The sequence below is a fragment of the Mustela putorius genome, unplaced genomic scaffold (assembly GCF_011764305.1).
Source record: "Mustela putorius furo isolate JIRA1106 unplaced genomic scaffold, ASM1176430v1.1 tig00000461_pilon_pilon_pilon, whole genome shotgun sequence".
Classification (NCBI taxonomy): Eukaryota; Metazoa; Chordata; class Mammalia; order Carnivora; family Mustelidae; genus Mustela; species Mustela putorius.
The window spans coordinates 3,535,194-3,563,053 of record NW_025421390.1 but is presented as its reverse complement, the minus strand read 5'-3'; the positions used below and the strand labels follow the sequence as shown (position 1 = coordinate 3,563,053).

Below are 27,860 nucleotides of genomic sequence, written 5' to 3'. Positions count from 1 at the left end.
AAAAAAGAAAGATTTCGAATCAATAACCCAACCTTAAGAAACTAGGAAAAAAAGCAAACTAAACCCAAAGCAAGCAAAAGGAAGTAAAGATTGGAGTAGGAATAAATGAGATAGAGACTAGAAAAATAGAGAAAAATCAACAAAACCAAAAGTTAATTCTTGAGAAGATCACAAAATTGCCAGCCCTTTAGACAGACTGGAAAGAAGAAAAGACTCACTTTACTAAAATCAAGAATGAAAGCTGAGTACTACATTTGTGGCTTTGGAGTAAATACCCAGTAGTGCAATTGCTGGGTTGTAGGGTAGCTCTATTTTCAACTTTTTGAGGAACCTCCATACTGTTTCCAGAGTGGCTACACTAGCTTGCATTCCCACCAACAGTGTAGGAGGGCTCCCCTTTCTCCACATCCTTGCCAGCATCTGTTATTTCCTGACTTGTTAATTTTAGCCATTCTGACTGGTGTGAAGGTGGTATCTCATTGTGGTTTTGATTTGTATTTCCCTGATGCCAAGTGATGCTGAGCACTTTTTCATGTGTCTGTTGGCCATTTGGATATCTTCTTTGCAGAAATGTTTGTTCATGCCCTCTGCCCATTTCTTGATTGGATTATTTGTTCCTTGGGTGTTGAGTTTGTTAAGTTCCTTATAGATTTTGGATACTAGCTCTTTACTTAATGTGTCATTTGCAAATATCTTCTCCCATTCTGTCTGTTGTCTTTTCGTTTTGTTGATTGTTTATTTTGCGGTGCAAAAGCTTTTGATCTTGATGAAATCTCAATAGTTCATTTTTGCCTTTGCTTCCCTTGCCTTTGGTGATGTGTCCAGGAAGAAGTTGAGGCTGAGGTTAAAGAGGTGCTTTGATGGATTCCTGTCTCACATTGAGGTCTTTCATTTATTTGGAGTCTGTTTTTGTGTGTGGTATAAGGAAATGGTCCAGTTTCATTTTTATTCATGTGGCTGTCCAGTTTTCTCGACACCATTTGTTGAAGAGACTTTTTTCCATTGTATATTCTTTCCTGCTTTGTCAAAGATTAGTTGACCATAGAGATGAGGGTGCTTTTCTGAGTTCTGTATTCCATTCCATTAATCTGTGTGTCTGTTTTTGTGCCAATACCATACTGTCTTGATGATTATGGCTTTGTATTAAGAGCTTGAAGTCCAGAATTGTGATGCCACCAGCTTTGGTTTTTGTTTTTAACATTCCTCTGGCTATTCAGGGTCTTTTCTGGTTCCATACAAATTTTGGGATTATTTGTTCCAGCTCTGTGAAAAAAAGTTGATGCTATCTTGTTATGGATTGTGTAGATTGCTCTAGGTAGCATAGACATTTTAACAATATTTTTCTTTCAATCCATGAGCTTGGAATGTTTTGCCATTTCATTGTGTATTCCTCAATTTCTTTCATGATTATTCTATAGTATAGTTCCTTTGCCTCTTTGGCTAGGTTTATTCGTATGAATCTTATGGTTTTTGGTGCAATTGTAAGTTCCTTAATTGCACTACAGGGTATTTACCCCAAGGATACAAATGTAATCATCCAAAGGGACACTTGCACCCCAATATTTATAGCAGCAATGTCCACAATAGCAAAACTATGGCAAGAACCTAGATGTCCATTGACAGAAGAATGGATAAAGAAGATGTGGGGTGTGTGTGTGTGCGCGTGCACGCACGTGTGCACAGACAGTGGAATATTATACAGCCATCAAGAAAATGGAATCTTACCATTTGCTATAATGCAGATGGAACTAGAGGATATTATGCTAAGTGAAATAGTCAGCTATAGAAAGATAATTATCATATGATCTCACTGATAAGTGGAATTCTGCAGATCGAGGATCATAGGGTGAAAGAGGAAAAAATGAAACAAGAAGAAATCAGAGAGGAAGACAAGCCGTAAAAGACTATTAATCTCAGGAAACAAACTGAGGGTTGCTGGAGTAGAGAGGGAAGGGAGGCAAGTGGCTGGGTGATGGACATTGGAAGCATATGTTTTGTGGTGAGCGCTGTGTATTGTCTAAGACTGATGAATCACAGACCTGTAACCCTGAAACAAATAATACATTGTATGTTAATGAAATTTTTAAATTTCCATAAAATTTAAAAAATGAAAAGAGATATAACTATAAATCTTATAAATAAAAAAAGGATTATTAGGTAATACTGTGAACAATTATATGCAAACAAATAGGTTACCTATCTGAACTAGACAAATGCCTAGAAAGACACAACTACCAGATTGACTTAAGAAAAATACTAAAAATCTGAATAGAACTATAGCAAGTAAAGAGATTGAATTTATAACCGGAAAAATTTCTGCAAAGGAAAACCCAGATCCAGATGCCTCACTGATGAATACCACTAAAGATTTAAAGGAGAATTAGTACCAAACTAAACCAGACGGAGACCTAAGAAAACTACAGATCAGTATTCCTTATGAGTATAGACACAAGATCTTCAAGGTACTAGCAACCCAAACCCAGCAAGGTATAGAGTGGATTAGATACCACAATGAAGTGAGTTTTATTCTAGGAATGCAAAATGGGCTCAACATATATAAAGTGGTCAGTCTAATACATCAGTAATAGAAAGGGGGCAAAAACTACATGGTCATCTATTTGATAGACTCAGAAGAGAATTTGATTAAATTCAAGCCCTTTTATAAAGATAAAAATTATCAGTAAAATAGAAACAGAAAGGAATTTCCTTAGTCTCATAAAGGGCATCTCTTTTTTTTAAAAAAAGCATTTAAGGTAAACTTTTACTTTTTAGACTTTATTTTGAAAAGTAATTAGTTCATTTTCAGATGTAGACAGTTCACACTGAGAGTATTTATGTTAAAGGAATGTATGTTATTGTTCAAGTATTATCAATTTGAATAATTATTCATATTAAACTCAGTCCTAAGATGAATAAAATAAAGAGTTAAGTATGAAAATGCTTTTGTTAACAAAATACAACACAACTCTTAGCTAATGATGTGTAATTATCCCTTTGGGCAATCTTGATACCTTGGATTTACTTTGTATTTTCTTTTTTTTAATAGTGTAATTGGCACACAGTGTTGCTTTAGTTTCAGGTGTACCAACATAGTGATTCAATAACTCTTGTTATACTACCTTGGACTTATTTTGAATGCCAGTTTTTAAAGAATAGGAGAATGATTAAAAATAATGGACATGCAAACCCAAATGACGTCTGAATATTTGAATTGGCAGTGATAGTCTAATACTAGTAAGTTCATATACTCTTTCTTCAGAATAATTTTATTTTATTTAATATGGGAAAAATTTATAATATGACCTTTTAATAAAACTGGCTTTAGAAACTAAAGATTTAACTGTTGCCAACCTTCACATACACGTTCAATGGGATACACGGCATCCTTGTGCAAGTATGATCCTTTGTACTAGGATTAATAAGAAAATAAAAGACATATCTTCTTACAAGTCATTCTGAAGTAGGGGAAGATACAAATGATTAGTTGCATGTGTATGCATGGAGCTGTGTATGCGTGTGTATGCGCACACACCTATAAATACACATATGTGCATTCATATATATATTTTTAAGATTTTATTTATTTGACAGAGCGAGAGATGGTAACAGAGGGAACACAAGTTGGGGAGAGGGAGAGGAAGAAGCAGACTTCCCACGAGCAGGGAACCTGATAGGGGACTCAATCCCAGGACTCTGGGATCATGACCTGAGCTGAAGCCAGATGCTTCATAACTGAGGCACCCAGGTGCCCCTGTATATTTTTATATATGGAACATAACCTGATTTTTTTTTTTTTACCATTGTCAGGAAATGAAGTATTCCACATAGTCTAGATGATTAGTTAGAATTCTCTTTGTACTGGATTTGAAGGAAATAACTTGTTATTTTTGAGGGTCTGCTGTGTGTCAGGCACTGTGCTGAGAGTTTTACATTAAGTGTTTCTCTTAATCTTTCAAAAGCACTGCATTTTAGAAAAGAAGGCACTAAGGTTCAGAGTTTAAATAATTTGCCTAAAAACCCACACATTTATTAAGTCATAAAGTAGGATTTGAATGTATTGCTTGATGGTAAATCCATATTTGTTTTCTGTCATAGTACTTTTATTTCTAAAAAGCAATTATGAAGACAAATGAGCCTAAACAACAACAACAAAAAATTTTAAGTGTTTTCTAATTATCACATATTATTCCCTGTACTGTTCTACCTTAGCACCATAATTGCTGTACTGCCTTGCTTACGGATTCATCCTTGTCTCCCCAACTCCACAAACTAACATATACTCATTGCTCCCTAATTATTTGAATTAAATTAATTAAGTGGGTAGGTGGTTGATAGATCTCAGTTGTCTATATGGTGGTGTCAGGCATATATTCTTAATTAAGTTTGCAAGTTATTATTCTTCAGAAGACTAAAAACTAAACTCACATTCAGTAATTTGATAATTATCCTTTTGTTTCCAAACATTAAGCTCTATTTGGACTCTTGCTGAAATATGTTACATCAGCCAATGTATCTACAGATTGACAGGTTCTAGTGAAATGTAGATAAAGGTTGATTTGAAGTTCTTATAATCAAGTCATTTTAATAACACTTTGATGTGTAAGTAATTCAGACATTTTTGTGAATTGATAGTATATTTAGCTGATCAGATAATGCATTCTAATAAGATTGAGGTACCTGCTATTTATCAAGGCAAATAAATCCAGAAAGTAGTCTGAAAAGTAATTTTGGAGCTTGGCAAATCTAGCATGGTACTGTCTGACATGATAGCCATTAACCTCTAATTTAAATTAATTACACTAATTAAAAGTAAATAAGATTACAAATTCAGTCTGTCATTTTCTCTGGTCACAATTTAAATGCTCAGTACCACTTATGTACACACAGAAGCCATATGTAGCCAGAGGCTATCCTACCGTATCACGTATAAAACATTTCTGTCATTACAGAAAGTGTTATCAGCTAGTCCTGGTCTCAAAACCAGAGGAAAAGATTTAGGAGTTATTTAGAAATGGACAGTAGTTAATTCAGCAAATATTTGTTAAACTTCTATAGACTCTGTAACTATATAAATGTTGAAAGTCTTATGAAGGGCTCATGTAGTGGAAGTGACAATATGTAAATGACCAATACAGTTATGTGCTAAGCATTATACTGGGAGGATGTCCCAGTCGCTGTGGGCTTTATTACAGGGATAATTTAACTCTGCTTTAGAGTTCAGTATCTTGAAGGAATTAAGTAGAAGTTTTTTGTTTATAGACTGAAGTCCTCAAGCACAGAGGTTCAGCAAAGGAAAATATTAGTTAGCAGAAGTCAAGTTTGAATCAAATACCATGCTAGAGAATAGTAAGTCACGAACCAGGAAATGAGAAGGAAACTCTTAACCATCGAACACTGTATTGAGAGGAGTAGAGTAGGCTAAAGGGTCAGTATGAGAAAATATGGAGAGGTAGGCAGGTCCCAGACCAGTTCAGGAGAGATCTCTTAAACATTGTGTTCTGGATATATTATCTCACTAATGTGTAAATTGATCAACTTCTAGGCTGGGGCAAATCTTTAAAGTGACAGATCTATACTATTAATAATAATACTAAGAGCTACATACATGGTGCCTACAATAACAGTAACTAACATGTTCAGATAGTGCTTACTGTATGCCATTAACTGTCTTAAACACTTGACATATGTTCGTTCACTTAGTCATCAAAACAACCCCATTAGTATTGAGTTACTTGAAAGCCTTCAGTCATGGATTGAGAAATTACATTGCTAAGGTATCTTAACTATTATTCAAGGGTACAAAGCCCAAAAGATTTTCCCTTTTATTATTACTCTCAACCTCATTAAATTGGCACCCTCGAGTAAGCATGAAGCAGCAGTTGGTTTAAAAAAAAAAAAAAAATCAGGGAAAGGATTAGGCATTACAGAGAATTTTGCTCTTGTACTCTCTGTAATCAGAGGGTTGCCGTTTCGTGCTGAATTGTGTTTTCCTCAATCCACCCCGAAATTCATATGTTCTAACCCCCAGTACTTCAGGGTATTACTGTATTTGGAAATAGCAGCTTTAAAGAGGTAATTAAGCTAGAATGAGACTATTAGAACAGGCCTTCATCCAGTAGAATTCTCCCTTTTGCCAGTATTCTTCTAATAAGAGGATATTAAGACAAATAACACCTAGAGGGGAGACAGTGTAAAAACACAGGAAGAATGTAGCCATCCGCAAGCCAAGGAGAGAGCCTTCAGAAGAAATCAACTCTGTCAACACCTTGATCTTGAACTTCTAGCCTCTAGAACTATGAAAGAACAATTCTTGGTTTAATCATCACCCCCCTGCCCATGACCCCCCTTTGTTATGGCAAACTAAGATGATAGCCAAGATTATACATTCATAAATATTGGAAAGTGTGAGTACATGTTTTTGACCTTTGGGTTGATTTTTTTTGCTCTGCCTTCTAAACCCTCTACTGGGTTTCAGAAATAGAAATGTGAGGTATGTCATTCTCAGACCTGACTTGTACAATGAAGACTGCAAGTTGGGTGTCCTTTGGGGTGGAGAGTTGAAGATTAAACTACATCTGCAAGGTTGATTCCATACATAAACATTTTTCTCTTTATTTTTTTTCAGTGATTATATTTGGTTTTGTTGATTATTTCTTATGAAAATATAGGTGAACATTTTTAGAAATTAAATACATCCTTAAACATTTTATATTGGAGATATATATATATTTTTAAGGTTTTATTTATTTATTCATGAGAGACAGAGAGAGAGGAAGTCAGAGGCAGAGGCAGAAGCAGGCTCTCCAGAACAGGGAGCCAGACGCAGGACCTGATCCCAGGACCCCAGGGTTATGACCTGAGCCAAGGCAGACGCTTAACCATCTCAGCCACTCGGGTGCCCTGAGTATATATATATTTTTCAAAATAAACAATTTAAACTGCTAGAGTTTTAGAGAAACAAACCTTAAAAGTACTTCTTAAATTCAGAAAGTTAAATGTTTGTTAACTTCACAGAACAAATCACTTATAACACCTTGGGTGTTATAAGTTTCCCTTTTTTTCCTTTAGCAATTACAGAATATTATCACCAACCTTATTTATTTTATTTTTTTTATGTTAGCTCTACAGCTAACATGTGTTTTGAACTCATGACCCTGAGATCATGAGTTGCATGCTCTACTGCCAGAGCCAACCAGGCACCCTACCAACCTTCTATTTTTTACTGAATCCTTTAGGTTTTAAAGTAGTGATACTTTATGGAAAATAAATAATAGCATGGTTTTCCTGATGGAAATCCCAGATTCCTCACTCTCTCCAGACAGACCTAACTATCTATACAGTATTTTGAAAAGTTCCCAGGATGATGTTGAGTTGTCTTTCCTTCCATCTAGTGCACATTATTTCATCTAACACACTTTGTGCTGTGGAGCAGGCTATTTTTCCTATTTTCAATTTACATGTAAAGAATTTAAACTGATAGCAGTTAGGTAAAATTGAAACAGATGATGATGGAGTTACGTATACATATCTTTGAAATGCAAAAGAATGTTTTCAAAGTTATATTAAGCAATGAAATGATTAGTAACAGTTGAAAATTAAGATAGTAAAATATAGGGGCACCTGGATGGCTTAGTCGTTAGACGTTTGCCTTCAGCTCAGGTCATAGTTCCAGGGTCCTGTGATCGAGCCCCACATCCGGCTCTCTGCTCGGTGGAGAGCCTGCTTCTCGCTCTCTCTCTCTGCTTGTGTTCCCTCTCTCACTGTGTCTCTCTGTCAAATAAATAAAATCTTTTAAAAAACATATAGTAAAATATAATTTATACCTAGTTGTTTTAACTTTTAAAATAGCACTAAGGGTACCTGGTGGCTCAGTGGGTTAAGTGGCTGACTTTTGATTTTGGCTTAGGTCATGATCTCAGGGTGGCAAGATCAAACCCCTGCATCAGGCTCCAGGCTTAGTGGGGAGTTTGCTTGATTCTCTCCCTCTTCCTCTGCTCCTATCCTGCACTCACTTGCTCTCTCTCAAAAAATAAGTATTTAAAAATAAATAAATAAAAACATCACTCATTTATTATTGTTTCTTTTAGAATATATGCAGATGTTATTAGTGTTTATTCCTGATATTTAAATTAAGTTTATTTGTATAGACAAAGCATAAATAAATGAATTTTTGCACTTTTATTCATTACTTCAGATCCCAAGCTGGTACCCAAGTGCTACATTTTTTATTATAACTGCTCATTTGAATTTGCCTCACTGTGTTTAATTGATAGAAATTGAATAAATACACTGAGAGTTTACTGTACAGTTGGTTGAATGTTTTTGTAAAATGAAGTAACTTTTTCAGTAATATTAATAATCACTTCTTACTTTTTAAAAATAAACCTGGATTGGACTAAATGATATCTCAGGTCTCCAGTTCCAACTTTTCCTGAGATGTGTGCTGTTTTTTTAGAGGTGTTCATATCAGACTTGCAACTCTCTAGTGTCTGTGGCCCTTCATCCTTCTCTTTCTTTTTTCATGCCAGAGATGTCTTTTCTGCTATTCTGTTTTTTTTTTAATGTATTTCCCTCCCTAAGTAAATAATTTTATATTGGATCCTTTATAATTTTACTGCTCTTCTATAACTTCTTCCCCAAAATATTCTATCTTTTTTTATTATCGAGGAATTTAGGGAACATGAAATTTTTATTATGTTCTTATAGATTTTTATGGTTTTCATTCATTAATATACTAGGCACATTTAGACCTTTAATCAATGACATTTTCATATCTCTTGTGTTATGTTTTAATGTAATATTTTTGTAGAAATAGTCCCATGTATCATCATAGCTTACTTATGAGAATAATTTTTTAAAATACACATGGTGTGGGGCGCTTGGGTGGCTCAGTGGGTTAAAGCCTCTGCCTTCAGCTCAGGTCATGATCCCAGGGTCCTGGGATCAAGCCCCGCATCGGGCTCTCTGTTCAAAAGGAAGCCTGCTTCCTCCTCTCTCTCTACCTGCCTCTTTGCCTACTTGTGATCTCTGTCTGTCAAATAAATAAATTTTAAAAGTCTTAAGAAAATAAAAATAAAATACACATGGTGTACGACATTATCTTCAGTCTTTGTCAATAAATCTGCCCTGTGGATTAGGTATCTCAGCCAAAACATGTTTTAAGCATATGTTTCTTATTTAAGAAGCCATGTAAATAGTAGTAGTGCTGATTATTTAAGTTGAGAATATTCTTAAAATGGTCACTACTATATATGTCTCTGTTCACAATACTGGAAATTGACCTTTGGTGGATATTCAAATAATTGCTTTTATCAACTATCCATTCAGCCACTGTTGACACTGTTAAACCAGGCATTAGAAGTCCCCAGCGTTTGCACTAAAGGATGTTAAAGGAAAACTGGCTGGCTGATATATTGTATCAGTAGAGTCTTGAACATGGCATCAGATCTATTATTAGGGATATAATACAAGGTGAGAGAAACTGATTAGAGAAGAGAAACATGTTTGAGTGTATTTTGCAACAATATAATGAACCTGTCAGGACTAAACTCTGATTTCTTAAAAGGATTAGGGATTGAAGGACGGGCAGTGCATTTGAGATAAGTATAAACCTAAGAGTATAAATCACTATTTTCTATGAAATTTAAAGATCTTGAAGAATTTCATTGTTAAAGCCCAATAAAGTACTAGGTAATCATTTTATGGTACTACATTTATAACTTTTGGCCTCAAATATATCCCTTTGCAAATCGAGCCATCAATTATATTAATCACAAAATGATGGATAATTTACCAGGTTTCCTCACCTGTCACACTTCTGAGAGTTACTTTATAAGATTTCTATGGTCACTAGTTACATGATCTGTGTTAAGAAGCTGTTCTGTTAAGATTATGCTATTTTGTGTGTGGCTATATTTTATCTCAGTTGGAATAGCTGTCATTCATAGTTCTTCTCCTTATTATTGTACTATTGTCTGTAATAAGATTATGGAAAATTTACACTGTGTTTTTGCAGATGAATATAAAATGATGTGGGAATCCACATAGTTTGAAGATATGTAAATTCTACATTTTGAAGCTGGGCAAATCTTGATTAGGTGCCAGAAACCTATGAGTGTGCTTAGAATTCAGGCATGCACCTTTGTTACAGAGTAGCTCTGGTTTGATGTGTGATGTTGGCAACAATGAAGTGATTTTCTAAGGTGCCTGTGTGTGAATTTCTCCTAATCACCCCACATTTTTTTAAGACTTAAAAATAATTTTCTTGGGGTGCCTGGGTGGCTTAGTGGGTTAAAGCCTCTGCCTTTAGCTCAAGGCATGATCCTAGGATCCTGGGATCGAGCCCTGCTTCGGGCTCTCTGCTCAGTGGGGAGCCTGCTTCCTCCTCTCGCTCTCTCTGCCTGCTTGTGATCTCTGTCCGTCAAATGAATTAAATAATTAATTAATTGAAATTAAGAAAAATAATTTTCTTAATTGCTGTTACTCAGTGGCATGACTTGAATCCTATAACTTTCTTGCTCTGCACATGAAGGCAAGTATTTTTGTCCATTTTGTTTACTACTCTATACCCATTACCTAAAACAGAGCCTCACCTGTAATAAGACCTCAACAAATATTTGTGAAATGAATGAATAAACTCCCAGTGCTCACTGCTTATCTATTTAATTCATTTAATGGAAGTTTATTGAAAACCTATTATGAGCCAAGCTCTAGGGTATAGCATTTTGTAAGACAAGATGTTGGCTTTTAGGGGGCTTTTGTTCTAGTGGAATAGAAACTGCTCAGTAAACCACTAACCAAATTACTGCACAAAATAATTTCAAATAGTGACAAGTGCTAGGTAAAAAGTAAAATAGATTGATATGGTAGAAAGTATGTGAACATACCCTAGAATTTGCTGGTCAGGGAGGGTTTCTCTGAAAAGATGACATTTGAGATAATGGAATAATAAGGAGCTAGTCCCCTAAATAAAACCCATGTAGAGAGATAAGTTTCCTAGATTTTATAAAATGCATTTTAAATCCATCTACCTGCATAAAATCTCCCAAGGTTCAAGAATCTTCTTGGGGGGAAAAAAATTACCTAGCTGGAAAAGGTTACTGACTACTTTGTTTTCTTGAATTTTTTTCTCTTGATTATCCTTTGCTGTGATTTCTTTTAAAAACTATTTGTTCATCCTCCAGCATTTCTTGTATTATGATTCATTATTTCTGTTCTTACTTTTGTTTCCTTTTTTGTTTTTTTTAATTTTCTTTGAGTTAACCCTGCCTTTTCACATTTACTTGGACACATACTAATTTTCAGTCTTTTCTGTTGTAAGTATTTAAAGGTCTGAGTTTTTTGGGCAATATTATATTCCAGAGTTTTAACGTACAATGTTTTGGTTATACTTCACTGCTGTTTTTTGTTTTTTGTTATGATTCCCTAACCTACAAATTACTGAAGCTCTTTAAATTTTGCAAATATATTTTTATATTACTGATTCTGATTTAACTGAGATTTGTAAGACTTGATTTATGATGTTCTCAGTAATAGGCCATTCTTTCCATTTTCATGTCAATTGCATATATACTTCAAAACAGTATGTATATTTTCTAATTATTAGGTGCAGTATTCTTTACATGGCTATTAAACCAAGATTATTGGTGGTGGTGTTAAGACCTTCCATATCCTTGATGATTACTGTCTACTTGTTCTGAGAAATAGACCATCAAAATAATAGGTTTGGCATTTTCTCTCTGTAACTTTTTTTTTTTAAAGATTTTATTTGTTCATTTGAGAGAGAGACAGAGAGACCGTGAACAGGAGTGGGGGAAGGACAGAGGAAGAGGAAGAAGCATACTCCCCACTAAGTGGATAGCTGGACATGGGGCTTGAGCCCAGAACCCCACAATCACAACCTTAGCCACCCAGGCACCCCTATCTGTAACTTTGTTTTTTTAGATTTTATTTATTTATTTGACAGAGCGAGACACAGTGAGAGAGGGAACACAGGCAAAGGGAGTGGGAGAGGGAAGCAGGCTTCCCACTGAGCAGAGAGCCTGAGGCGGGCTGGGGTCATGGCCCAGGGCCCTGGGATCATGACCTTAGCCGAAGGCAGATGCTTAATGACTGAGCCTCCCAGGTGCCCCTCTCTGTAACCTTTTAAAATCAATTTTATTTTCTCTCTTTTTAATATGCAAGCTTAGTCTATTTATATTTATTTTATTAATATATTTGGATTATTTCTAACAATTTTTTTTGTGTTTTCCATTACCCCTACTTCTTACCTACTTCCCTTGAAGTGAGGGTCTTTCAATCTTTGCCTGAAATATTAGCCGAGGAGGTGAAAGATTTCTACCCTAAAAACTATAAAACATTGGTGTAAGAAATTTAAGATGACACAAATAAATGGAACGGTATCCCATGTTCATGGATGGGAAGAAGTAATGTTATTAACATATCCATACTACCTAAAGCCATCCTAAGATTCAGTGCAGTCTCTATCAAAATTCCTATGGCATTTTTTACAGAAGTAGAAAAACTCCAGAAGTGTATATAGAACCACAGAAGAACCCCGAATATCCAAAACAATCCTGAAAAAGAATAAAAGTGGGAGGCATCACCACTTCCTGATTTCAAGCTGTATTATAAAGCTATAATAATCAAAACAGTATGGTTCTGCACAAAAACAGAGACTTAGACCAATGGAAGATAATGGAGAGCCCAGAAACAAACCAATGCATGTATGGTCAGCTAACATTTGACAAGGGAGACAAGAGCACTCAATGCAAAAAGACAGTCTCTTCAATAAATGGTGCTGGGAAAATTGGATATTCACATGTAAAAGAATGAAATTAGACCCCCTGACCTTAAACACCACTCAAAAAAATTAACTGGTAATGGATTAAAGAAGAGAAACTACATAGAAATTGTTCCCTTCTGTGTTGATATTTATAGTAATGGAAAAAATGAAAGCTACCTAAATTCCTTATATTAAGAAAATGGTTAAGTAGTTTATGGTATGGTCATTTGTTGAAGTATTTTGAGTGATTAGTAGCATAGAAAAGTCTTTTTAAAAATATTAAACTTTGAAAGATACCGAATTGGAGATTTTATATATAATGTAAAATCTCCAATATATATTATTATAATATATATATGCCCCTTAAAATATATATAAATATATTATATTATATAAATATATATTTATATATTATATATACTTCGCTGTGTATATATAAGTATATATAATATATATAATATACTTCACTTATATGTATAAATATATATTATATATAATATATGTAATATATAAATAAGTACAATATATAGATATAATATATAAAAAATAATATATATGCAAATGTATATAAGTAATATTATTTATATTTTTTAAGGGGCAAAATTAAGCCTATACATAGGGAATAAGACTAAGAAATTTATTAAAAATTAACAGAATTTATTATAGTATAGAAGGACTTCGGATTTTTTTTCCAGTCTTCTGATTTTTAGATGTCATAAAATTAGAATGTATAATCTATATAATGAAAACTACTTAAAAGGGTGGGATTAGAGATGCCTGGGTGGCTCAGTTTTTTGGACGACTGCCTTTGGCTCAGGTCATGATCCCGGAGTCCCGGGATCGGGTCCTGTGTCGGGCTCCCAGCTCCACGGGGAGTCTGCTTCTCCCTCTGACCTTCTCCTCACTCATGCTCTCTCTCACTGTCTCTTCCTCAAATAAATAAATAAAATCTTAAAAAAAAAAAAAAAAGGTGGGATTAATTAAAAAAAAAAGGTGGGATTAATTTAACATATTCCCAGATATAATTTGAAATGTCCTACTAATTCAGGTATGCTCATCTCAAGCTCTTCTTATCAATTTATACTTAATCTTAAAAAAATGAAATACTTAGCAACAAATGAACTAAGCATAAATCTGCCAAATATTGTTTGACTCCCTCTTTGTTTCAGAGTGAAGTTTATTAACTTTCCAATAAAAGTGTGCTGCTGTATTTTTTTTATTCCCTTCCTTTTTTTGCTTAAGTCTGACCTCCAGGAAAGTGAAGTAATACTTTTTTAACAAATGTGTAAACTGTAATCCCATTTTCCTTCCCATTAAGGTTAAATAGCTCACATATTCTAGAAATATTTAGTATTTTGTTATACTGATGTTCCCTATTTTGATTATTGTTTCTTCTATTATTTTTCTTTTGTTTGTTTGTTTGTTTTAATATTTCTTTCTCTAATTTTAAGGTCATTCTGGTACAAGTTAACCCAGGGGAAGCATTTACAATAAGAAGAGAAGATGGACAGTTTCAGTGCATTACAGGTAAGAATGGTAATTTGTTATCCTTTGAGATGACAAAAATTTATGGTACATAAAAGTTTACACACTTTTGGTTTCTTCCTTTCTTTCTCATGACTTCTGCCACACCAATGCAGAGACTCTGAATTCCTTATGACTTAGTCTAGTAGCATCCTTGTTAGTCTCTTTTCCCTGGTTTCTTGATTAATCATACATTCCCCATCTCAAAAATCTTCAGTGAATTCAGTTCAGTCTCCTCTGTCTTTTAAGAATATTATTGCTTCTTGGGGCACCTGGTGGCTCAGTGGGTTAAAACCTCTGCCTTCGGCTCAGGACATGATCTCAGGGTCCAGGGATCCAGCCCCGCATTGGGCTCTCTGCTCGGTAGGGAGCCTGCTTCCCCCTCTTTCTCTCTGCCTGTGTGTGATCTCTGTGAAATAAATGAATAAAATCTTTTTTTAAAAAAAAAGAAAATTATTGCATCTTTCTTGTCTTGCTTTCACTTTTCCTTTAATATCGTGTCCCTTTATCTTGCTAAGTTGGCTTATTCATTATCTTCTAGAATCTTTTTTGTACTTTCTGTACTATTCTTATCTGTAATCTGTCCTTACCTCTGCCATCCCCAGCCTATCCAAATCCTACCAAGGCTTCAAGACTGAGTTCAGATCTTATCTGTAAAAAAGTTTTTGTAAAGTCACTAGCCATCCCCCCCACACGGCAGTTATGATGAACAAAAATGTTTCCAGGTATTACCGTATATATCCCTGGGGGAAAAAGCTCCCACAGTTGAGAACCACCACCCTATGTAAAGAGAAGAGCAGTAAAAAGATAATCACTGACTTTCCTATTAGAGAACCTGGATTCAAATCCCAACTCTGCCATTTAACCTCTAAGAGGTACATTTCTCATCAGTAAAATTCCCTTTCTTGTGAATAATATCACACCTCTTAGGATTGTAAGGGTTAACTAACATGCATGTAAGGCACTCTAAACCACATCTAGTACATACAAGGCATTCAGTAAATGGTATAAGGGATGTTGCGGTGTTGTTTAATAGAAAGTGACTGATCTCTTGTGAAACCCTTAACTAATTATTGTGTCATTCATTTAACAAGTAACTACATACTTCCTTATAATATTTGTTCCAGTTATATCTTTTAAGCCATTTAAATTTTGTGTGTTTAACTTGAAATATTTATTCAGTTTCTCCAACTAAGTCCTAAACACTTTGAGGGCAAATACCATTTCTTACATTTCTTTGTATTCCCTTCAGTATTTGGCCTTCTACATATTGGATGCCTAACTAGTTATTGTTTTAATTTGAAAGGAGCATGATAAGTAGGTTGACCAGGTGCTTTCTCATCCAAACTGATACTTCTGAGAGTGTAGGAGGACCCTGGCAACTATTACAAAACAACTTATCAGCCAAGATTGTCCCAGGTAAACCAAAATTTATGGTACCCCTTCATCTTACTGGCACAATCTAATCTATTTTATCAAAGAAGAAAGACTTTACTCTTTCCAGAGAAGTAATTAGCTCAGTAATTAAAATTAAGATTTTTAGCCTGCTACCCAAATCTTTCATGCCTTCTATTCTCTAAGTCAACTTAAATCTGTGTATCAGTTAGGGTAACTTCACACACAAATATTATGAGCTTAAAAGAAACCAGGTAGTATAATTTATATCAATGTGATGAACTTTGCCTGTCCTTACTTGTCAATTAGGCTTTTATAAATTAATTCCATTTTCATATTGGATAACGCTTAGAATGTACGTTTCTAATAGAGCACACATCTTCGGTTTATTTATATATTACTTAAAATTGTTTTTAAAAAAATGTTTATGATAGAAGCCTTTTAACTAGTATAAAATTGGTCTTCTCAAATACATGTGCAAATGAAGATCCTCATTACTGCTATAGTGTGACTTAAAATACAAAAAACATTAATTGCAGTTGGATAACCAGACTTTGAATTTTAAATAATTTCTATTTTAAAAGTTAATTTGTGAGAGACTATGGACTCTTGAGAAACAAACAAGGTTTTGGAAGGAGGGGGTGGAGGTTAGGTGAGCCTGGTGGTGGGTATTAAGGAGGGCACGTATTGCATGGAGCATGGGTGTGGTGCATAAACAATGAATCTTGGAACACTGAAAAAATAAATAAAAGTTAATTTGTAACTGTAATTTGTGAATCTCCTCCCTTATAAAATAGAGTAATCTGATTTTTATGTGGTAATAACCCCTTCAGTCAGGATTTTTTAAAAAGACTATTTAATTTATAATGTGCCAGTAGTACTAACAATTTCTTAATAGTAGGAACTGACTACCATGTGAAGATATTTTTAGGCAGGGACACATTTCTCTGCTTCTGTAGGAAAAGGGAGACTCCTTTTTTTGAATGACAGAGTAGAAGAGTGGAGACGTTTTAAAATTACTAGGCAGAGTTTTTAAAAACACAGGATAGGATAAGGAGAACCTGAAAAAAAGTAAAAAGCCCTCTCCTTTTTGTTTTTTGTTTTTGTTTTTGTTTTTAACTAAAAGACAGGATGAAGGTAGGAGTAGTAGTAAACAAGGGACTGGGGTAAAGTTTTTATTAAGACCGGTGTGCCCTTACTCCAAGCAAGAGAAGACAGGATGAGAAAAGACTAATGACTTTCCGAGTTCATCTTCTTTTCTTCCCCTTTGCTATCACTAGTTTCTGTTATGTGGCAGACATCTTCCTGAACTAGTTCTAGAGTTAAGTAAAAGTTAAGGAGAAATAGAAGCAGAGGCAACAGATAACAAAGAGAAAGTCTTAAGGGAGGAAAATCATATGCCAGTGAAGCTCAGAGTAAAATAGGATCCTTGGCTCTAAGGCTATCAAGTTAGGAAAACTTTTCTCTTCACAGCCACTAGACCAATAAAGAAAACCTCAGTAGTAAAACCTGAAAACTGAGATAAATCCAGTGTAAATTAGTAAACATTTGCATTAAAGACTGTTCTTTTTTAAAGTAGTTTTATTATCTGTCAAGAATTTATAAAACAGGGACGACTGGGTGGCTCAGTTGGTTAAGCAGCTGCCTTCGGCTCAGGTCATGATCCCAGCGTCCTGGGATCGAGTCCCACATCGGGATCCTTGCTCGGCGGGGAGCCTGCTTCTCCCTCTGCCTCTGCCTGCCATTCTGTCTGCCTGTGCTCGCTCTCTCCCCTCTCTCTCTCTGATAAATAAATAAAATCTTTAAAAAAAGAATTTTTTTAGTCAGCTACAACTACTAGGTTAACAAATCACAGGGAACTTTAGAGATCTAGATAATTAATCCCCTTATTTTATTGGAAGTCATAATTTGTGAGTTATAGCTAGTTATGGGCGGAGCTCGATATAATACTTTTTCTACTACAGCATACATACTGGAGAGAAATTGTTAAATGCTTTTCTCCTTGAATTTACTAAGTTTCTCCTAAGGTATACTCTGCCAGCTGTTGGAAATTCAAAGAAAACTAAGATACTATTCCTGCTGTTCAAGAACACAAAGTAGTAGGGAAGAAAGGAGGAAAATTAACAATTGTATTACAGTATAAAAAGAACAAGAGGCATGCACAGGGTGTTGTGGAAGCATAGGAGGATTACTGTGATGCAGATAGAAAGAAAATCTGTCAAGGAGAAATTGATTTGTGACCTGGCTTTAAGGACAATAGCAAATAATCAAAAGGATCTCAAAGAAGCATTTTAGACAGGAAACATATACAAAAGCAACAGAAGGAAAGAATAGCTTGACTTTTTTGAATAACTGCAAAGAGATCAGAAGTTCTTAAAAAGTTGTATAAAAGGGATATAGATGTAGATGAATCTGAAAATGTAGACATATCTTGAAATGGCTTGACTGCCATATGAAGAACTTTAACTTTATTGCAAAGGTGAGGAAGAGCCATCGAAGGAGATTCTGTTGGAGAGTTAACATCTAGTTCACAGTTTGGAATGATTGGCGATGTCTTTATGATGTACTATATGCTGACTAACTGAACATAATAAAAAAATTTAAAAAATGAGAAGATTGGCAGTGTCTTCCTTCCAATAAAATGGAACAGATATTCTTCTAAATGCAGTACTGAGCTTCTCTCTCTTCCTTTCACCCCTAAAAAAGAAAAAAGAAGGAAATAAATGGTCAGGAGCCAGAAACAGGACTCTTCAATATTTGTTTTTCAAAATGTGTTTCATATGTATAGTGAAAAGATTATACTTTGTTCATTGGATTTGATCATTTTTTATTGTTCCTTGACATTTATTCTGAGTCTTATCCAGGGTCTAATGTCTTGTCTTTCTTTTACTCTTTATGTTATATCATGTCCTTTTAGATCCTACACCACTCTTAAATATCTAAAAGTGTAGTTTCCTGCCTTTTACAGCTTTCCAGTTGCCATTCTCCTCATTGGTTAGGTTTATTTATACTGTTTGATTCTGACCCATATGTCATTTTTGCCATTCTTAGCCATTATTGCTTTCAGTACAAATACATTATTTCTTTTGAAATCAGAGTATAATCTTGAATCTTTTTTCTTTTGAAAGGTATTTTGACACTGTTTTAGCAATTTGATGTTTTTATGTTTTCTTCATGAAGTGCTTTAATAGCATTTCAACAGATTGTTTTGTATGATGATAGATATTATGAAAATTAATTCATCCTTGCCTGGTAATTATATATTGGATAGTAAAAATGTATTGAATGCCTAAATTTTCAGGTTTAGTATTAATAAATCTCTGTAATATGTGCTAAAGACTGCTCTTCTTAGTTTGTTTGTTTTTTTTTGTGGAGAAGTATGAAGAATAGAGAATTAGGCAAGGTTTCCGAATTTGGTTTACTGGGAAGCATACTTCATAGAGAATATATAGTAAACTCTTTGAAGATCCCTATTTTATAGCTGGCTTTTAATGGTGGTAAATGGTACCTATCCATCAGACATCATCTATTCTATGAATTGTTTGCAGAAAAGGCCTTTTTTTTTTTTTTCTTCCAGTTTCTCTCCTCATCTACTTCTGGATGCCAATACAGAAATAAATGAGGACAGAAATTATGTTTTACATATGTTTGTAGCTCTGGTGCTTTGCATAGCACTCTGCACATAGAGAGTAATTAAGTGGAATGAGGAAGAGAAAAAAACTAATGTTTCTTGGCGATTTTCTACATGTCAAGCAAATGGAATATATATTGACAAACACTTTGCTCTAAAAACACCCCTTCCTGAAAGACAGGTATGGCTCACTTTTTTTTCTTTCATGATTCCTCAAAAAGAATAAATAGGACTAGAGATTAAATAGGACTAGAGATTAAGAACTTTTTAATTAAATGTCTAGTGGTTTTGCACTGTTACGGAACTTCTACTTTGGTGTTATTCCATGCTACTGTATGCTAAAGAAGTTACAAAAAAAGCAAAAAGAATATACAGACCAGCTGTGCCTAAATAGTTTTTATATGACTTACCCTCTTCAAATTATATACTTTAGGAAGATAAGCAGTGATATTGATGATTCTTTAATTTCATTAACCTAATAGAAGAGTAGTTAAGCACATGGTACTTGCATTTGAGTTCTAGCTCTATCATGTATTCTTCTATCAGTCAGGTTATAGTAAGCAATTAGTGATTATTTTTACATCCTGTCTTACATTTGTTTGTTGTAAATATGGGTTGGGTGCGTGTTTGTGTGTGTGTATATCCATCATGTAGAATTTGGAACATAATTAATCATAGAGATTATTATTAAGTTATGCCTTTTTGGACATGGTTTATATCTGTGTAGTGATAGAACCCAAGACCTGCATCAGACATATAACCCCTAATTATGCTGATCATGAATTACCTAGATGTACATTTTAATGATATATTTTGCAACATTGCTTTCACAGTTACATTTCAACAACAGTGAAGACCTTATGTTCTTCATCCATTCATTCATTCAGTATTCAGTAAAAGAAGTATGTAAGCTGGAGCTATTTCCTAGAACTTATTTGACAGACTTTCTTATATATCTTCTATATCTTATCTGTCATTATGATGAAATGAAATTTGGTTACTGGCCCATTGCCAGTCTAAAGCTTTGTCTTATGTTGTATTGTCTAGGGCTCTCTTTGACTGACCTTCCTTCCTTTTTTTTAGAAGTCCTTTTTTTAAGATTTTATTTATTAGAGAGAGAACAAGCAGGGGAAGGGGCAGAGGGAGAGGAAGAAGCAGACTCCCCACCAAGCAGGGAGCCTGACTCAGGGCTCCACTCCGAGACCCCGGGATCATGACCTGGGCCAAAGATGGATGCTTAATTCACTGAGCCACTGAGGTAATCCTGTCTTTCTTTAATCAATAGTTTTGACAGAGTAAATGGCATGTTTATAAGATTTTCAGGTGTCAGAAAGTTACCAAGAACAACTAATAACAATAAATATCAAGCTCAAGAGATCAGAATATATTGAAACGATAGGTCAAAACCAATATGATAAAATGTAATAGGAATAAATACAAAGTTTTACATTTGGACTCTTTTGAAATTTGGCTGCACCAGCAATGTGCAGATGTGTATTAGTCAGAGTTCCTCGTGGCAATGGAGTCAGAAAAACCAGATATTCCTGACTCTGGTTCTGGGGCAGAGAAAGTACAAGAAGACTTAGACTGCAAAAACAAAAATGTAAGTTCAAAATAGCATTGAATTCACCTTGACATTTTTTCTACACATAGGAATCAGATCATAAGAAGCAGAAATGCTAAATGGTAAAATGGTCAGATTCCCGACATTATCTTTGGATGGCATATTACTCTGGTTAGATGGTATCCTTTTAACATATTTGAAAGAAGTATTGACAGAGATTGAACCTGGGAGGGAAATAGGATAGCATAGAGTCAAGAAATTATTCTTGTAAAAGACTATTAATACTTGAAGAACGTTTAACCTAGAAGAGAGCTGCGACTTGAAGACATTGTTCTTCAACCCTTTAGAGGGCAAAATTTAGACTAACATGTAAGAGTTGCAGGGAAGCAAATTTTGACAGGGAACTGTTGAACAATATGGCTCTATAAAAATGGAGTCATTACTTTATTATACCTGAGTCCCATCACTGTATGTGCTCATGCACTGGTTGAGTGGCATTATGAAAGTGTTGCACAGAAAAGATTGATTAGTTAAACTCCAATATGTATTCTAACTAAAGATTCGTTGATTCCAAAATTACTTGTTAATCAAACTGAGATCGCTTTTGTTAATTCTGGGAATGAGTACACTTGGCGGAGAGTCTTCAATTTAACAATTATATCTGTGCATGAGCATATTTCATAAAGTGGTTGAGCTAATGAATGGTCATTGCTCAGAACAGACCTATGAACAAGATCGCAACTAGTTAATTTATTAATCCTCATTCCTAATGAAATAAACACTTGAAAAAGATACTTTAACTAACCTTAATTTTATAGGGACAGGAACAATGATGCTGTCTTTGTCTCGGTACATAAAACCTTACTTAACTCAAGTGTTCAGGGATTATTAGTTTTCTTCTATTTGGTTTCCTTAATAAGAGAAATTGTCTCTTCTTCATTTCTGATGCTCTGTACTAAAATAATGCCTTTAAGTTATTAGGCATGCTGTCAATATTTATTGAAATTAACTGTTAAAATATTTTTAAGTATATTGGTATACTTGTTTGCCTTCCAACCTACTATATACTAAAAATATACTTTAATACTTAGGTATGTATGATTACTAGTTCATATTGAACTGGTCTTCAATATGAATACCAGTTAAGATTGTAGGGTAACATAGACATCTTAACTTAAATATGTAAATAGTGAATCAAAGATAATGCTGGGAATCTGATCATTTTTACCATCCTGGATTTCTGCTTATCATGATCTGATTCTATGTGTAGAAAAAGTGTCAAGGTGAATTCAATTTTGTTGAAAAGTATTAACCTTTACTTTCTCGTATCTCACCTTACATAGGGAAGCCAGTAACGTAACAGCCTCAGAGTGTGTTGATTTGGAGCCCCTTCACCAACTAGAGTTAGTATATCACACCAGGCTCCTCCTCCAAGTCCACCTGTTTTCCTTTTTGCTTCCAAGTGGCTGTGAGCTTCTCAGCAGTTACTGATGTTTTCTCACCATGTTGTTGCTGGTGTTGCTTTCCATTCTGCATGGGAAACTCCAGTGGGGATTTATTTGACTCTTGTTTCTTTTACTATCACCTCATTCAAGAAATGATTAGCACTGTTGCCCCTGGGGCAGTTATTATTGACACTTTTGTTACCTTTTTTCTTCTCGTCATGTTGCTGCTGTTCATCACTGCTTTTCCGTTTTCACCCTGTCTCCTTATGCCCCTCATTCTGACTCTTCCTGCCATTATGGGGGGTTTTGAAGTTAAGGTAAGGTTAGTCTGAAACAGTAAGTACCACTTTGTCCTCCTCTGTGTGTTCTGGAATCATGGTAAGCATAACCAAGTATCTATCTTCCTTGCAGTTAGTCTTCTCTTTCATATTTGTGTCTCCTTTACAAAGCATTTTTTAGCAAGTCTCCTGAACTGATTCAGATGATTTTTGAGGTCTTTAATAAATATAGTATTTTATTAAATACGTATAAGCCCTGTATCCTGTTCATCCCAACTCTGTTACCTAAGAGTCAGTTCTCTGCCCTCTAAAAGTTGGAGTGCCTGGCCTTGTTCTTCATGTTCTTGTCTGAATCCCTTATGTCTATCAGATCTAATCAAAGCCCAAGGACCATCTCTCAGGATGGGCTTTGGGCTTTGTGGGGGAGGAAAGAGAAAGATGGAGTTGTCCTGCAAATAGGAGTCCTAGTTGATCTGCTGTGATATCCTAGAATCCCCAAGACATGTGTATATACTGTATCTCAGCCCCCATGACTCGTTAGATATGTCAGGCATATGATATTTAAAAATAACTCTGCATTTTATTAGAAGTTAAATGTCTATTGTTTTAGATATTGTGGTACAGTTACTATAATTAGCATCATGGAATACTGTTCCTATAACTTTTCGTCCCCAAGTCACAATAACAGAACTTCAAAGAAATAACAAGGTATGTGAATCAATTAATGGTGCATTGTAAAAGGCAGAGGTCTGGGAGTAAATGAACCTGAGTTCTAGGAACATTGGGGTGGGAGTTAAAGGAAAACAGATTTAGCTCAGTATGAGGAAGAACTTTGTAATAAATAGAACTATCAAAAAGGCTCAGGAGTGATGAGTTCCCATCCATCTTTGTAGCTGGTAATGCATATGCTGGCTCTTCACTTGATGATGCTATTAGAGAGGAGGTTTAATTTCTATTGAATGGATGGAGTTGATGCCTTTTAAGGTTCTTCCCAGGTTTGAAATTTTATGATTCTGTAGATTTGCATGGATCACTTAAATTCTGATCATTATTTTGCACATATGGGAAATAAGGGTGGGCAAGTGCAAAATTTTTTTTTTGAAAAGTGCAAATTTGATGTAATAAATTTCCATCAGCTTCAAGTTTTTAGCTATTTTTAACTCTGCTATTATGCCATATTTTAAATATATTTTGATAATAGGGAGATCAGTAGCCTAAGAGGTTTTTTGTTTTTTGTTTTTTAATAAGACCACTGATTATCTTTGGCCCACTGACTTTCCATCAAAACAGATCTGACTGAACTTAACCAAGTTCTTTAGGTTCTATGTAAATTATAAATAACTCAAGTAAAAACCGTATGTAGTAGATTCTTTCTATTTTAATATTTTATTTATTTGTTTATGAAAGAGATCTCACAGAGGGAGGGGAACAGGGAGAAGTAGACTCCCTGATGAGCCTGAGCCCGATGTGGGGCTAGATTTCAGGACCCTGAGACCATGACCTTAGCCACCCAAGCGACCCCCCATGTGTAGTAGATTCTTGTTCCTATATGAGTAGGCATTATTTTACAGTACACCAGACTAAACCATGGAAAAGTTAGGTCTTTTCTGTATTACTTAGAAAATCTTAGCCACCAGGGTGCTTGGGTGGCACAGTGGGTTAAGCCTCTGCCTTCGCCCAGGTCTTGATCCCAGAGTCCTGGGATCAAGCTCCGCATTAGACTCTTTGCTCAGCGGGGAGCCTGCTTCCCTCTCTCTCTCTGCCTGCCTCTCTGCCTACTTGTGGTCTCTTGTCTGTCAAATAAATAAATAAAATCTTTTTTAAAATTTTTTTAAAAATATCTTAACCATCTTTAGAAAATGCTTTAAAGCATAGGTGACTATTTTTCATATTGGTGGAAAATCATATTATTATGTTAAAGACTTTGCCCTTTATAATTCCTCCCCCAGGATGAAAAAACATCAGTTCTAGTAGAGAGGCTTAAAATACTAGTTTTGAAACATTAATGAGTCTTGTTTGTGAAAATGAATCATGACAGATCATCCATTCATAAATTCAGCCCATTTTAGGTTAAGTGAATGACTATGACTCATCCTGCATACATTGTGTAATAGTCCCAGGTTGTCCCTAAAACCTATTAAGTGCTATTTTTTGAGAGAAACCTTATTATATATGAATTAGTTAAGAGAAAATTGCAACATAAAAATATAGGCAAATTCAGTTGTCCTCAGTTGTTTATGTTCCTAATGAATAAAATATCACTGTTATAGTTATTCTTCTGGAAGTAGAAAATCTAAACCAGATTAGTGAGTTCTGTTAAAATAAGTGACAAAATCTTGATTAAAAATGTTTTAATGAGTAATGACAAAAGGAAGTTAAGACCTGGAAATAAAAATAGCTTGTATTAACTTTTTGGTAAGTGTTTATAAACCTGTTGCATTCCGGTATTTTTTGTATTGGTTAGTGACTAAACTGGACCTGTCAGGATCTATGCCTTCTCTGAACTGGTCTCACAAAATGGTATTTTTTAAATACACAGAAATATGGATGTAAAATGTTCATTTTGGGTGTAGTTCTCTTCTTCAGGTGACCCTGGTTTTCCATTTAGGAAAGAAGCCACTTATTAAAGGTAGGTTATGAGGTGGAAAATGAAGATGATTAAAAAAAAAAAAGATGGAAAGTATAGAAAGTATATAGATAGATAGATAGATAGATAGAAAGATTAGACAATTTTAAAGGCAAGAACAAAAAATGAATGCTTGAGTCAGAAGTAGAAGAGCTAAAGGATCAAGTGGATTTTAAATTCTTCAGAACAACATATCTAGAACAGTTTCTGTTTAAAAACAGTTTGATTTTTAAATCTACCTTTTAATATATAAATGGTTGTAAGGTCAGTATGTCTAAGTAAAAGAAAATGGTAACCTGTTTTCATGAGGGAGAGGTTATTGGTTTTTAAAATTAAATGACCATCTAGGTAATAGAAAATTAGATATACTTTCTATAGAAGAGAAATTTTGCTGTCTTAATTTCTCAAATACTTGCTTCTCCCTAGATCATAATATGATTGGATTTTTATTAGAATCAAATTTTCATTTAGAGGAGAGGGGGAGCTGGAGTATGGGTTAGCCCGGTGATGGGTGTTAAGGAGGGCACATATTGCATGGAGCACTAGATGTTATACGCAAACAATGAATCATGGAATACTACATCCATAACATGATAAGAAAAATTTTCATTGGCCTTTGATTAGAATTACCATCATTACTTGTTTGCTTAGGTTAAGGTTAGCTGAAAGTCATACTTTCTTTACTGAACATTCAAATCTCTTTAATATCTTAACATTTTTTTAACCTTTAATATCTGAAACAATTAAGGAAATGTGTAGTTATAATGAAGTCTATTCATGGCACTATGTAGGCACTCAGTAAATATTTATTAATTGAATAAATGACCTCAGTAGATAATTATGTGCAACATATAGGTAATATTTTTTTGTACTACCCATATTTTTCCCTGAAATACTTTTTTAAAATCCTATTTCATCAGGAAGTAACTTGAAAACTGAGGCCAATGGAATTGTGTTTGGGCTTTGATTTTGTTTAGCTTTGTATATCTTAGCTTCATTTCAGAATTCTCACAGCATGGGAAAATAATCCACAACAGGTAGTAACCATGGTGATTATAAAATACTACTACCTCTAGAGAATTACTGTGTCACACTTTTGGGAAGTTCACCAGTGACCTCTGACCTCTGTATTGCCAGTGTGAGTGGACTTGGTTCTCTTCAAGCTTAAATAACCTTTCCCTCAGGAAAGTATATTATTCCCTTCCTTTCCTCTTGGAACACTTTTCTCCTGACTTTTCCTTTTATAGTTTACATATTCTCCTGATTTTTCTCCTATTCCCGTGCCAACTGTTCCTCAATCTTTTTTGATATATATCAAGATAGGAATTCAAAAGTATGTAACATATAAGTTAGCCAGTCACAAGAAGATAAATACTGTATAATTCCTCTTAGTCAGATTCATAGAGACAGAAAGTAGAATGATGATTGCTAGGGGATGGGGGTGGAGGGGGAGGCAAATGAGGAGTTACTGTTTAATAGGTACAGAGTTTCAGTTTTGAAAGATAACAAAGGTTCTGGAGATGGGTGATGGTAATTATTTTTTTTTCACCAGTGGTAGTTAACTATTGCACAACAGTGTCCTTAAGGCCCCTAAGCTGTACATTTGAAAACAGTTACCATAGTTTATTTTACCTATATTTTAGCCACAAATTTCAAAAAATAAATACTAAAAATTTATTTTCATTTTTACAAAAAAAAAAAAGTGCTGTAGAAGATACCTGGAATGTGCTATGATGAGTGCTGTAAAATGCGTAAATCTGGTGATTCACAGACATGTACCCCTGGGGATAAAAATACATTATATGTTTATTTAAAAAAAAATTGGGGGGCGCCTGGGTGGCTCAGTGGGTTAAAGCCTCTGCCTTCGACTCGGGTCATGGTCCCGGGGTCCTGGGATCGAGCCCCGCATCGGGCTCTCTGCTCAACGGGGAGCCTGCTTCCTCCTCTCTCTCTGCCTGCTTTTCTGCCTACTTGTGATCTCTGTCCAAAAATAAATAAATAAAAATCTTTAAAAAAAATTTTTTTTTTTAATTTAAAATTTAAAAAAAAAAAAAAAAGAAGAAGAAGATACCTGAAGGCAGAGTTTCAATGATGTGGTAGGCAGAATTCTAAAACAACCCTTCAGGTCATTTCCCCCTGTTAAACACACCATATGTAATCCCTGAGACCATGAATATGATTAATTTTACTTCCATAATTAGGTTATATAATAAAGTGCAGTTGACCTTCAAGAAAAGAGATGATCTAGGCTGAACCCCACCTATTCAGGTGAGCCCTTCTAGAAGTAAGAGATTTGGGAAAGGGCCATGTACCAAGGAATGTCGGTGGCCTCAACCTGGGAGTGGCTGCCAGGTGACAGCTAGCAATGAAATGAGTGTCTTACTTCTACAGCCACAAGAATCTAATTCTGCCACAATTACATGAGTTTGGAAGAGGACTCCAACCTGCAGATGAGGACATGTACATACATATCTATCTACTCATCTTTTTGGGAAGAAATCTTCATCACTTGGCTTTAAGATATTTTTGCTGAAGATATTAATAGAGTGAATAACAGTAGGCATAAAAGTGTGTTTTAAACTTGAACCTAGCACAGGGTGTTCTTTAAAAAAA

The 27,860-nt window shown here is 34.8% G+C and overlaps 1 protein-coding gene across 3 annotated transcripts in view; it reads left to right on the top strand.

The window, feature by feature from the left end:
- FNDC3A (fibronectin type III domain containing 3A) overlaps positions 1–27,860 on the top strand; it is a 172,922-nt gene that overhangs the window by 42,928 nt on the left and 102,134 nt on the right. For all 3 annotated transcript variants that reach the window (XM_004775260.3, XM_004775258.3, XM_004775259.3), the window contains exon 3: positions 14,236–14,311. In XM_004775260.3, the coding sequence (XP_004775317.1) occupies positions 14,236–14,311 (76 nt within the window). The remainder of the gene's footprint in view (positions 1–14,235; positions 14,312–27,860) is intronic.